Below are 14,134 nucleotides of genomic sequence, written 5' to 3' on the forward strand. Positions count from 1 at the left end.
AACATAAAATTATGCTTACCTGATCATTTTCTTTTCTTCAGATGAAAAGAGTCCACAGCTGCATTCATTACTTTTGGGAATTCAGAACCTGGCCACCAGGAGGAGGCAAAGACACCCCAGCCAAAGGCTTAAATAAGTCTCCCACTCATCCTCATATCATTCTGCCGAGAAACAAGGAACAGTAGAATAAAAGGTGCCAGAAGAATAAATATAATAGACGTCCCACATAAAAAACACGGGCGCGGAGCTGTGGACTCTTTCCGTCTGAAGAAAAGAAAATTATCAGGTAAGCATAATTTATGTTTTTCTTCATAAATGGAAAGAATCCACAGCTGCATTCATTACTTTTGGGAAAACAATACCCAAACTATAGAGGACACTGAATGCAAAACGGGTGGGTACAAGATGAAGCCCATTCTGAGGGCACCAGGCCTGCAAAACCCTACCCACAAAAAAAACCTGCTTCGTCAAAAGCAGAGAAAACTTTGAAAAAAGAAAAAGCCCTAAAAACACTGACCCACAGATAGTCCATAAGCCTTGCTAGAGACCGCAGAAATAGACTCGACTGAGCCAACACGCTTCCAGGAGACACCGCCGCCCAGCAGTCGGTCCCCAACCACACACCCCTTACTAGAGAAAAGGGATCAACTACCGAAAGCTCCCAAAAAAGGAGAAGACGTGGAAGAAAAAAAAAATCAAGGATTCCCGAAGACCCCTAAATAGGGTACAAAAAGGTCCAAATAAAATAAGGAACCCCGAAAACCGAACCAAGCAACAAGGCAGGCAACGCCCAGACCCCGAATCTTACAGAACCACAAGGTTAAGACCGGGAATCTGAACCGAGGAGAAAACTGCTCCTAAAAAGAGGGCAACCGCACCCCAAAGGACAACTAAATACAGAGTCCTCAAGTTACAAGATAACTCAGAATATCGAAATATTCAGAGATCAAATACGTGCAGCAACCCCAGATAAGCGAACACCTGAGGCAACACCACACGCCAGTGTCATACCAGGATGACTCCGAAATAAAATACCTGCAGGCAAGTAAGAGCAGCTGGAAAAAAAAAGAAAAAAAAAAATGATATCAAACCCTTATCGTCAGACTGCAAAAACATGGGCACATCACAGGCTATCCAAAAGCTGCCAGTCCTTCACAACATCTAGAACATGGAGGATCACAGAACCTCAAAGAGGATCACCGAACCTCAAAAGTACCCGAGGATGTACAACAGATCTCAGATCCTGCGCTACACCGAACCAGCCCAAGAAGGATTGAAAAACAGGGTAACAGAAGGGACCCCAATCGCCACCCCAACCGAACTCGGGAGCTCAAAGATTTCCTTCAATGTGTCCTCCCAAAGAGAACCCCATAGCTGATTAACATCCCAAGATGCGGATGACCCCTTTGCAATCTCCATGTTGAGACTGTCAGTTATGCTGGGTCTTCAATCTCCACAGATGAAACAGAACATACAGGATAAAAACACCTGTTCCAACCTCCTGCACACAGGACAGGACAACCACCCTTCAGAAAGAGGAAACCCCCCCCCACTCCTTAAGAAGGACAACACCCCCCCCAAGGGAAAGGCACATATAAGAACAGTACACATGCTCACTAGACATGAGCCATAGTCTGTTGAAAACAAAAGCCGAATGAAAATCATCCAGACGTCACAAATGAAAACAGACAGAACTCCCCCTGAAGGGGAACACAAATTGTTCAAAGGACCAGGCAAGCCATAAGGCGCGTATCCGAAAGCGCCCAGAATCCTGGCCAAGCTGCTAGCAGACTCAATTGGCCAGTCCATAGGCCATAAACTATGGTCCTTGGAAAATTTGATCACCCCGAACCAGCCACAGAATCATAAGTCTCCAGACATCCAGAAAGATCAAAAACAAAAACTAAAAAGGTCCGAGTTTAAAACAAACAACAGCCCAGAGAACAAACATACCCTTATCTGAAGAAGCAGACCTCACAGGGGAATAACCAGATTACCCCAGAGAACGGGAACAAGACTCACTCGTAGATCCCAAACCAAAAGGAAGAGAACACCCCTTGCGGAAGTCCAACACTCCAAAAAAGGAGCTAGGGCATGACAGTGACGCGCCAAGACTCTAAAATACCAAGGGAGAACATTGAGGACAAGTCACCCGAAGAGTGAGCAGAACAAAGGCTAGTCTCCATATTGCCTCAAAATACGAAACTAGAGGCCCACAACCAAGGAAAAAGAATGCAGAGCATCCCAACCCCGTTAGAAAAAAACCTTAAGCAAAGCTTGGGGAAGGAGACAACACAGCCCAACGTCCCTGATAGGGAAACAACAAACTCCCTAGAGTAGGAAAGGCCACACTGCCCTCCTAAAAGAGAGAATAATCATCAGACAACTATTTCTTCAACCACAGGCTACCTTACTACCCCCCCCCATAAGGCGGCCAAACCGCCTAGGAGAACGGACAAAGTCCAGAAAGCCGACCCGAAGGAAGAGCCTCAAAAGGAACAGGTACGAAAAGGACAATTCCAAGGAGCCCCAAAAGGCAAGACCGCCAGAAAGGAGGCCCTGAGTCCTCCAAACTTCCAACCCACACAGGGAAGGAAACACTCAAAATCCCGACAAAATAATGAACAGAGTGTGTCGCAGGGGAACTTCACTGAGTCCCAGTCGACGAGCTAGAAAGGCTAACAAGGACTAAACTAATCCCCCATGCCCCGCGGACCCTCAGGTCCTCTCAAAATTCTTAGCTGAACTTGGTACAAACATGGGATAATACCAATAATAATGTGAAGCACTCAACGCCCCAACCGAGTCCCAGTCGACCAGCTAGAAAGGCTAACAAGGACTAAACCAATCCCCCATGCCTAGCAGGCCTTCAGGTCCTCTCAAAATTCTTAGCTGAACTTGTTACAAAAAAGGGACAACACCAATAATAATGTGAAGCACTCGGCTCCCCAACCGGACCAGCCAGGCAGAACAGGCGCCACTTGTCTGAAAACAGGCCGCAAGAACAGAAGGATCCAAACCCAATCAGGACCAGCCTGAAACCAAGGACCGATACTGTTGAGGCCTAGTCACCCCCAGAGATGGAGGATAAACAGCAGACAAACATAGGACTAACATGTCCTCACACCAAACAAACTTCCGTAAACTGAGCGATCAAAAAATTGCGAGCATCGATTCCAGAAAACATTGCTTAAGGAAAAGCATAAATATGAGCTCAAAATAAAAAATCATCCTTACCGGATAAAAATAAAAGATAAGGCAACCCGTAGGTTATCGCCCAAGAAGAAGAGAGACACCCGCAGGACCGGGATCCTGCTCTTCCAGCTCAGAACTGCAAAGGATACTCAATAAACAAGGCTATAAGAAGATTACTTCATCCTCTTATACCTAATTCTGCGAGCCTTTCGAAGGTGAAGACTGAGTATCCCTATATTCAGTCTATAACGGAAGGCACAGCATACCTTCGCCGAAGCAGAAGACGACCCTGACGGTTGACCCCCTGAAGCCTCAGAGACAGTCGTTCCCCCGGAGAGCCGAGTAGGCCATCCCATGCCTAAGGAGCCCCGGCTAACGGAACACATACAATATCATAAAGCACACTTCTGGTAGTTGCAGATGCGCAAGAGCCATGATTATGGACATGCGAAAATGTGCCATCAGCTCCGGAGGGAACATGCCACCTTCTAGAGAAGGATAAGCAAAATCTGGTTTACCTGCATGCATAGTAAGAGTTGGTGGTAGGGAACTCACCATTCGGGGAACTGGACCCCCAGAGGCGGATGGCTCAGCAGCCCCTTGATTCCCTGATCCTGAGGAATTGAGAACTCTAACACGGCATTTGGAACAAAACTGGAGGGCATATATCACCCGGGCCAATTCGAATTCTTTACCAGAAACAGAATCTGCTGCAGAGATGTCCGTCTCCACAATATCCGAATCCTCCATCACAGGGATATTGTATACAAAAAACCCCCGGACCAAATAAGAAAATGTTAACGGCACCTGACCCCCACAATGGCTGGGGCACTCACCACCTATGAACCAGACACAGGCGGACCAGAATTCTTCAGTCGCCACGCGGTCAGGAATGCAGAAATGGAGAGCCAAAAAACGTGACCACGCCCAGTCACCAGGTGCACCGTGCAGTCCAGAAAAAGCACGCTCAACCATAAAGGCCCCGTCACTTCCAAAGGCCGTTATGTTCCACAAGCCATGAGCCTAAGTAACACCACACATAGGCAGGTCGAATCACATAAACATGATTACCCCCCCCCGTTAAATAACCCCCTCAGGAGATATTAACCCTTGATTCCAAGATACGAAAAGGAGCCTCACTGAGACCCTGAATTACAGTTAATCCCGCAAGGTGAGAGTCTCTCCGGAAACAGTTGTATAACCAACATTCATAACAAAGGTAAAATGAAACTATCTTACCGGAATCTATGCTGTGCAACAGGAACACGACCCTTCAAGTGTGCCATGGACTTGAGAGAAGAAAGCAGGCAGCGAAACTCGTCAACGCTGACTGCTTGTGGAGCTGTTAATGAGTCGGGATGGGTTCGAAGAAAGACTCTCCCTGCACCTCCGGACTCTAACTCTCGTCCATAATCTCACTGAGAGGCTGACAGGATTACTTGAAAATTCCAGTCCCATGTCGAAGAGCACTACCCTCCATAAGAGACTAACAAAACTTCTGACACTTCTCTGCCAACCTCCTGGGACAAAAGGCAAAGAATGACTGGGGGATGAGGGAACTGGGAGAGGTATTTAAGCCTTTGTCTGGGGTGTCTTTGCCTCCTCCTGGTGGCCAGGTTCTGCATTCCCAAAAGTAATTAATGCAGCTGTGGACTCTTTCCATTTATGAAGAAAATTAGAGTTTACAGCAATCATCTTAATTTAGGAGAAAAGTAATGCTATTCCAAGTCCATTGGAAAAAAATTGCAAAATGTCTTAGTCTTGTTTCTCATGATAGCCTGTGTTTACGCAATCTGAGTATACTGTATGATAAACTGATGCGTGAGGGTGGATGTAAAATGAAGCCAAAACTGCCAAAGTTGAAACAGACATTTCGGTATGGAAAACAAAGTGAAGGTAAATACGAGCATTTAAAAAAAGCGCTAGGATTTATCATCACTAAAAATAAACTCGACTTTCAGTGATGCGTTTCTTTAAAAACAAAACAAAAAACCATCTCACCCCTTTCTAACCAAGCCCCTGCTGTCTACCTACTCCAACTTGCTCCTGTTTGTGTACATGGGAGGGAAGTGTGTGTGTGTGTGTGTGTGTGTGTGGGGGGGGGGGGGGGGGTTTGGCTTTCCAGCCCATTTTAGTGGATGTCCCAGCTTAACCTTTCCAACAATGCTAAAAAAGGTTTTATACTGGATTTTTACATCAGTAGCTGTGCATATTCTACTTTATAGTAGTGCCTATTACATGCAGTTATATGAAAATTGGTGTATACTGTCCCTTTAAGGTCAGATATGAAGTAGGGTTAACCTTGAGAAGCCAACAGGGTGCATTTTCAAGTTCTGATAATTAGAAAGTGCTCAATTTTCATTGGTAAATTACATGAAAAGGGGCAATATAAATTTAAATATATTGAAAAGTTGTTATGCATAACTATACATTTTATATAAATTTCTCAAGTTAATGTCCTTTATATGGATTAAAACTGAGAATTGAAAATGGCTAACATTGTTTTCAATAGGTTAAGCTTTGAATTAGAAAACTGCAAAATATACGGATTGTTGATGAGTAGTTTGAATGTAAAGTATCTATACTATAATCGTGTTTATAAATGCGTCTGGTGTCGCCAGTTGCGCAAGCATCCTCAAAGGAATGTTGGCTACGCGAGGCAGTCAAAAGAAAGTTGGCTGCGTGTGCAGCACAAAGAATCCACCTGGATGCAGTGTAGGAAAACCAGAAGCCTTAAAAGAAAAAACAACTGCCCACATGAAATACATAAAAAAAACAAAAAAAACACGTAACCGCTCGCAGAAAGTATAACAAACAAAAAAAACTAACCTCCCGCACAAAGTATTAACAAACATCTAAACATTGCAAAACAAAGTAATTAACCCCATATTTGCAAACAATTAAAATATTAACCCCTAAGCCACCAACCCCCCCACATTGCAATAAACCTAATTAATCTATTAACCCCTAAACCGCAAAATCCCCATATTGCAAGAAACCTCTTAACCTATTAACTCTTAAACCACCAACTCCCCACATCGCAAGAAACCTAATTAACCACTAAACTGCCAAACCCCCACATCGCAATAAACCTAATATATTAAACCTATACCCCCAACCCCCCCACAAGCAAATAACTAATTACTAAGCCCCCTAACCTAATACCCTTAAATTAACCCCAATTACTACTAAATTACAATTAAAATAAAAAATCCTAACAAAAGAAAAAAATAAATAAAATTATACATAATACCTATCAAAATAAAAAAGCCCCCCCCAAAATAAAAACACCCCCTAATCTAAACTACTTAATTTTCTTGGTATCCATTATTGAAAGAGCAGAAATGGACTAGAGGAAGCCAGTTGAACACATAGGTAAGCTAATGACAAGAGGCATATATGTTCAGCCACCAATCATCAGCTAGCTTCCACCACCTGAGATTACCTAGGTATGCTTTCCAACATTGGATACCAAGAGAACTAAGCAAATTAAATAGAAGTAAATTGGAAAGTTGTTTAAAATTGATTGCTCTGTCTGAATTATTAAAGGGACAGTGTATTTCAGAATTTTTATTGTTTAAAAAAAGATAAAGATTACTCTTACCATTGAAATATGATCTTGCAGGTCATTTTTCATTTTTTCAATCTCTTCCACTAGTGTATTCTTTGTAATTAACAGCTCATCTCTCTCATGAGAGACCATTTCCATCTGCTGTTGAATATTAAGAACTTTTTCTTCAGCATTAAGCTTCTCTGCTTGCAAAGACTCCAGTTCAGACTCAGCATACTTCATAGTCTCTGTAAGCTGTTCCACCTTCAAATTAATTTTATGTTGAGCTTGCTCATGTACATCAATCAGTTGTTGCTCTTCTGCAGTCTTCTGATTCAATGTTTTCTCAAGTTGCAGAATCTAAACGGCAAAAAAAAAAAAAAAAAAAGTTTACCAAAACAAGGTTTGTCAAAAATATTGTTCTACCTTAAAACAGACACACTACTTGAAATGTTTTATTGTTTAAAAAGAAACATAATCCCTTTATTACCCATTCCCCAGTTTTGCACAACCAAAACGGTTATATTAATACACGTTTTACCTCTGTGATTACTTTGTATCTAAGCCTCTGCAGACTGCCCCTTTATTTCAGTTCTTTTGACAGACTTGCATTTTAGCCAATCGGTGCCGACTCATAAGTAACTCCACGCGAGTAAGCACACATATGAACGAGCGCGGTCTAGCTGTGAAAAACTGTCAAAATGCACTGAGATAAGAGGCCGCCTTCAAGGGCTTAGAAATTCGCATATAAGCCTACCTAAGTTTAGCCATCAACAAAGAATACCTAGAGCACAAAGCAAATTTGATGATAAAAGTAAAATTGGAAAGTTGTTTAAAACTGCATGCCCTATCTGAATCATGAAAGTTTCATTTTGACTAGACTGTCCCTTTAAGTTAAAAATTGCAGGATATTCATAAAACATTAGCAAACACAATGTTCATCTAAACATGCAAACAATTTCAAAATTACTATTAAATTAATATCTACCTTCTCTTCCAGGGTTTGTACAAGTTCTTTTGTAGGTCTAGAAGAAACTTGACTTTGCAAATCATCAAATAGTTCCCTTTGGCATTTCAACTCATCTTGTGCTCTTCCTAGTTGATCTTGAGCCTCTGTACACTACAAAAAACAGAATTTATGCTTACCTGATAAATTACTTTCTCTTGTGGTGTAACCAGTCCACGGATTCATCCTTTACTTGTGGGATATTCTCCTTCCCTACAGGAAGTGGCAAAGAGAGCACACAGCAGAGCTGTCCATATAGCTCCCCCTCTAGCTCCACCCCCCAGTCATTCGACCGAAGGTTAGGAAGAAAAAGGAGAAACCATAGGGTGCAGTGGTGACTGTAGTTTAAACAAAAAAATCTACCTGACTTAATAGCCAGGGCGGGCCATGGACTGGATACACCACAAGAGAAAGTAATTTATAAGGTTAGCATAAATTCTGTTTTCTCTTGTAAGGTGTATCCAGTCCACAGATTCATCCTTTACTTGTGGGATACCAATACCAAAGCTTTAGGACACTGATGAAGGGAGGGAACAAGACAGGTACCTTAAACGGAAGGCACCAATGCAAAAGTATCGAATTTGGAAAAAGTATGCAGCGAAGACCAAGTCGCTGCCTTACAAATCTGTTCAACAGAAGCCTCATTTTTAAAAGCCCATGTGGAAGCCACTGCTCTGGTAGAATGAGCAGTAATTGTTTCAGGAGGCTGCTGGCCAGCAGTCTCATAGGCCAAACGGATGATGCTTTTCAGTCAAAAGGAAAGAGAGGTAGCGGTCGCCTTCTGACCTCTCCTCTTACCAGAATAGATAACAAACAAAGAAGTTGTTTGCCTGAAATCCTTAGTTGCGTGTAAATAGAACTTTAAAACACGAACCACATCAAGATTGTGTAACTGACGTTCCTTCTTCGACGAAGGATTAGGACACAGAGAAGGAAGAACAATTTCCTGGTTAATATTCTTATTAGACACAAACTTAGGAAGAAAACCGGGTTTGGTACGTAAAACCACCTTATCCGCATGGAACACCAGGTAAGGTGTATCACACTGTAAAGCATATAACTCTGAAACTCTTCAAGCAGAAGAGATAGCTACCAAAAACAAAACTTTCCAAGATAAAAGTTTAATATCTATGGAATGTAAAGGTTCAAACGGAACCCCTTGCAGAACTGAAAGAACTAAATTCAGACTCCATGGCTGAGCCACAGGTCTATAAACAGGCTTGATTCTGATTAAAGCCTGACTAAACGTTTGAACGTCTGGTACCTCTGCCAGACGTTTGTGAAAAAGAATAGACAAGGCAGATATCTGTCCCTTTAAGGAACTAGCTGATAATCCTTTCTCCAAACTATCTTGGAGAAAGGACAAAATCCTGGGAATCCTAACCTTACTCCATGAGTAACCCTTGGATTCGCACCAAAAAAGATATTTTCGCCAAATCTTATGGTAGATTTTCCTGGTGACAGGCTTTCTAGCCTGAATCAGGGTATCAATAACCGACTCAGAAACCACGCTTTGATAGAATTAGGCGTTCAATCTCCAAGCAGTCAGTCGCAGAGAAATTAGATTTGGATGTTTGAAAGGACCTTGTATTAGAAGGTCCTGCCTCATTGGTAGTGTCCATGGTGGAACAGATGACATGTCCACTAGGTCTGCATACCAGGTCCTGCGTGGCCACGCAGGCGCTATTAGAATCACTGAAGCCCTCTCCTGCTTGATTCTGGCAACCAGACGAGGGAGGAGAGGAAACGGTGGAAAAACATAGGCCAGATTGAAGGACCAAGGCGCTGCTAGAGCATCTATCAGCACCGCCTGAGGATCCCGGGATCTGGACCCGTAAACAGGAAGCTTGGTGTTCTGACGGGACGCCATCAGATCCAATTCTGGAGTGCCCCATAGCTGAGTCAGCTGGGTAAATACCTCCGGGTGGAGTTCCCACTCCCCGGGTGAAAAGTCTGACGACTTAGAAAATCCGCCTCCCAGTTGTCTACTCCTGGGATGTGAATTGCTGAGAGATGGCAGGAGTGATCCTCCGCCCACCTGATTATTTTGGTTACTTCCGTCATTGCTAGGGAACTCCTTGTTCCCCCTTGATGATTGACGTAAGCTACAGTCGTGATGTTGTCCGACTGAAATCTGATTAAGTTGGCCGCAGCAAGTTGAGGCCATGCCTGGAGAGCGTTGAATATCACCCTCAGTTCCAGAATGTTTATCGGGAGAAGAGCTTCTTCCCGAGACCATAAACCCTGAGCTTTCAGGGACTCCCAGACTGCGCCCCAGCCCAACACACTGGCGTCGGTCGTTACGATGATCCACTCTGGTCTGCGGAAACACATTCCCTGAGACAGGTGATCCTGAGACAACCACCAGAGAAGAGAATCTCTGGTCCCCTGGTCCATCTGTATTTGAGGAGACAAATCTGCATAATCCCCATTCCACTGTTTGAGCATGCACAGTTGCAGTGGTCTGAGGTGTATCCGTGCAAAAAGGGACTATTGTCCATTGCCGCTACCATTAGTCCGATTGTCTCCATGCACTGAGCTACAGAAGGCCGAGGAATGGAATGAAGAGCTCAGCAAGTAGTTAAGAGTTTTACCTTTCTGACCTCCGTCAGAAATATTTTCATTTCTACCGAGTCTATTAGGGTTCCTAGGAAGGGAACTCTTGTGAGGGGGGAGAGAGAACTCTTTTTGATGTTCACCTTCCATCCGTGAGACCTCAGAAAGGCCAATACAATTTCCGTGTGAGGCTTGGCTCTTTGGAAAGTCGAAGCCTGAATTAAAATGTTGTCTAGATAAGGCGCCACTGCTATGCCCCGCGGTCTTAGAACCGCCAGGAGGGACCGTAGTACCTTTGTGAAAATTCTGGGAGCAGTGGCCAACCCGAAAGGAAGAGCCACAAACTGATAATGCTTTTTCAGAAAGGCGAACCGGAGAAACTGGTGATGATCTTTGTGGATAGGAATATGTAGGAACAAATCCTTTTGCTTGTAGAAAATAAAAACTATTCTAATTCTAACACCACATTCACTTTACCCTTCCGATTGCTTAGAGCCGGCAAAGAGAATGACTGGGGGGTGGAGCTAGAGGGGGAGCTATATGGACAGCTCTGCTGTGTGCTCTCTTTGCCACTTCCTGTAGGGAAGGAGAATATCCCACAAGTAAAGGATGAATCCGTGGACTGGATACACCTTACAAGAGAAAATAAATACGTTTGAGATGCTAAAGCTACGTGCTGCTACTTATGGAGGTTGATGGAAGTCACTAAACATGGCAGGAAATAATATTCCCTTAAAGGCTATATGTTTTATAGGGTGGTTAAAAACTTACATTGTGCATATAGTAAAAAAGTATGAAAGACACAAGGGTCTCTCTAACATGATGTATAACTTTTGTGACTGTAAATTGGTGTATACTGTCCCTTTAAGGTCAGATATGAAGTAGGGTTAACCTTGAGAAGCCAACAGGGTGCATTTTCAAGTTCTGATAATTAGAAAGTGCTCAATTTTCATTGGTAAATTACATGAAAAGGGGCAATATAAATAATTTAAATATATTGAAAAGTTGTTATGCATAACTATACATTTTATATAAATTTCTCAAGTTAATGTCCTTTATATGGATTGAAACTGAGAATTGAAAATGGCTAACATTGTTTTCATACGGATTGTTGATCAGTAGTTTGAATGTAAAGTATCTATACTATAATCGTGTTTATAAATGCGTCTGGTGTCGCCAGTTGCGCAAGCATCCTCAAAGGAATGTTGGCTACGCGAGGCAGCCAAAAGAAAGTTGGCTGCGTGTGCAGCCACAAGAATCCACCTGGATGCAGTGTAGGAAAACCAGAAGCCTTAAAAGAAAAAGCACACGCAACTGCCCACACGAAATACATAAAAAAACCCAAAAAAAACACGTAACCGCTCGCAGAAAGTATAACAAACAAAAAACCTAACCTCCCGCACAAAGTATTAACAAACATCTAAACATTGCAAAACAAAGTAATTAACCCCATATTTGCAAACAATTAAAATATTAACCCCTAAGCCACCAACCCCCCCACATTGCAATAAACCTAATTAATCTATTAACCCCTAAACCGCAAAATCCCCATATTGCAAGAAACCTCTTAACCTATTAACTCTTAAACCACCAACTCCCCACATCGCAAGAAACCTAATTAACCACTAAACTGCCAAACCCCCACATCGCAATAAACCTAATATATTAAACCTATACCCCCAACCCCCCCACAAGCAAATAACTAATTACTAAGCCCCCTAACCTAACACCCTCAAATTAACCCCAATTACTACTAAATTACAATTAAAATAAAAAATCCTAACAAAAGAAAAAAATAAATAAAATTATACATAATCCCTATCAAAATAAAAAAGCCCCCCCCCCCCAAATAAAAAACATAATTTATGCTTACCTGATTAATTTATTTCTCTTGTAGTGTATCCAGTCCACGGATCATCCATTACTTACGGGATATATTCTCCTTCCCAACAGGAAGCTGCAAGAGTCCACCCACAGCAAAGCTGCTATATAGCTCCTCCCCTAACTGCCATTACCAGTCATTGGACCGAAAACATGCAGAGAAAGGAAAACCATAGGGTGCAGTGGTGACTGTAGTTTAATGGAAAAATTACCTGCCTTAAAGTGACAGGGCGGGCCGTGGACTGGATACACTACAAGAGAAATAAATTTATCAGGTAAGCATAAATTATGTTTTCTCTTGTTAAGTGTATCCAGTCCACGGATCATCCATTACTTATGGGATACCAATACCAAAGCTAAAGTACACGGATGATGGGAGGGACAAGGCAGGTACTTAAACGGAAGTTACCACTGCCTGTAAAAAACCCTTTCTCCCAAAAATAGCCTCCGAAGAAGCAAGGTATCAAATTTGTTAAATTTGAAAAAGTATGAAACGCAGACCAAGAGTCCGTCTTGTAATCTGTTCAACAGAAGCCACATTTAAAAAAGGCCTAAGTGAAAACCACAGCTCTAGTAGAATGAGCTGTAATCCCTTCAGGAGGCTGCTGTCCAGCAGTCTCATAAGCTAAATGAATTATGCTTTTTAACCAAAAAGACAGAGAGGTTGCTGAAGTCCTTTGACCTCTCCTCTGTCCAGAATAGACAACAAACAAGGTGAATGTTTGATGAAAATCTGTAGTAGCTTGTAAGTAAAACTTTAAAACACGAACCACGTCCAAATTGTGTAATAGACGTTCCTTCTTTGAAGAAGGATTAGGATACAAGAATGGAACAACAATCTCTTGAGTGATATTCTTGTTAGATACCACCTTAGGTAAAAACCCAGGTTGGTACACAGGACTACCTTATCCGTACGGAGAACCAGATAAGGAGAATCACATTGCAACGCAGATAACTCGGAGACTCTATGAGCCGAGGAAATAGCTACCAAAAAGGAACTTTCCAAGATAGAAGTCTGATATCTATGGAATGAAAAGGTTCAAATGGAACTCCTTGAAGAACCTTAAGAACCAGCTTTAAGCTCCATGGCGGAGCAACATTTTTAACCACAGGCTTGGTTCTAACCAAAGACTGACCAAATGCCTGAACGTCTAGAATACCTGCCAGACGCTTGTGCAAAAGAATAGACAGAGTAGAAATCTGTCCTTTTAAAGAACTAGCTGACAACCCTTTTCTCAAAATCATCTTGGAGAAAAGATAATATCCTGGGAATCCAGACTTTACTCCATGAGTAACCCTTGGATTCATAACAATAAGATATTTACACCATATCTTATGTTAAATTTTCCTAGAGACAGGCTTTTATGCCTGTATTAAGGTATCAATTACTGACTCGGAGAAGCCATGCTTTGATAACATCAAGAGTTCTGTCTCCAGGCAGTCCATCTCAGATTAGTTATATTTAGATGGTTGAAAAGACCCTGAGGTAGAGGGTCCTGTCTCAGAAGCAGAGACCGTGGTGGAAAGGATGACATGTCTACCAGATCTGCATACCAGGTCCTGCGTGGCCACGCAGGCGCTGTCAAAAGCACCAAAGCACTCTCCTGCTTGATCTTGTGCAAACCCCTCCGGAGGGAATTCCTACTCCCCCGGATGAAAAGTCTGACGACTTAGAAAATCTGCCTCCCAGTTCTCAACACCTGGGATAGGGATAGCTTTTAGACAAGAGTGAGTCTCTGTCCAGTGAATTATTTTAAGACTTCTAACATTGCTAGGGAACTTCTGTTCCCCCTTGATGGTTGATGTAAGCCACAGTCGTGATATTGTCCGACTGAAATATGATGTACCTCAGAGTTGCTAACTGAGGCCAAGTCTGAAAAGCATGGAATATCGCTCCTAGTTCCAGAATATTCATTAGAAGGAGGGTCTCCTCCTGAGTCCACTAT

General features: G+C 42.6%; 1 protein-coding gene across 1 annotated transcript in view; it reads right to left on the reverse strand.

Annotated features, from left to right (window-relative positions):
- CENPE (centromere protein E) overlaps positions 1–14,134 on the reverse strand; it is a 261,773-nt gene that overhangs the window by 125,090 nt on the left and 122,549 nt on the right. The window contains exons 45-46 of the mRNA XM_053703505.1: positions 7,734–7,865; positions 6,800–7,105 (exon numbers count right to left, since the gene is read on the reverse strand). Coding sequence (XP_053559480.1) covers positions 6,800–7,105; positions 7,734–7,865 — 438 coding nt within the window. The remainder of the gene's footprint in view (positions 1–6,799; positions 7,106–7,733; positions 7,866–14,134) is intronic.

The sequence above is a fragment of the Bombina bombina genome, chromosome 2 (genome assembly GCF_027579735.1).
Source record: "Bombina bombina isolate aBomBom1 chromosome 2, aBomBom1.pri, whole genome shotgun sequence".
NCBI lineage: Eukaryota > Metazoa > Chordata > Amphibia > Anura > Bombinatoridae > Bombina > Bombina bombina.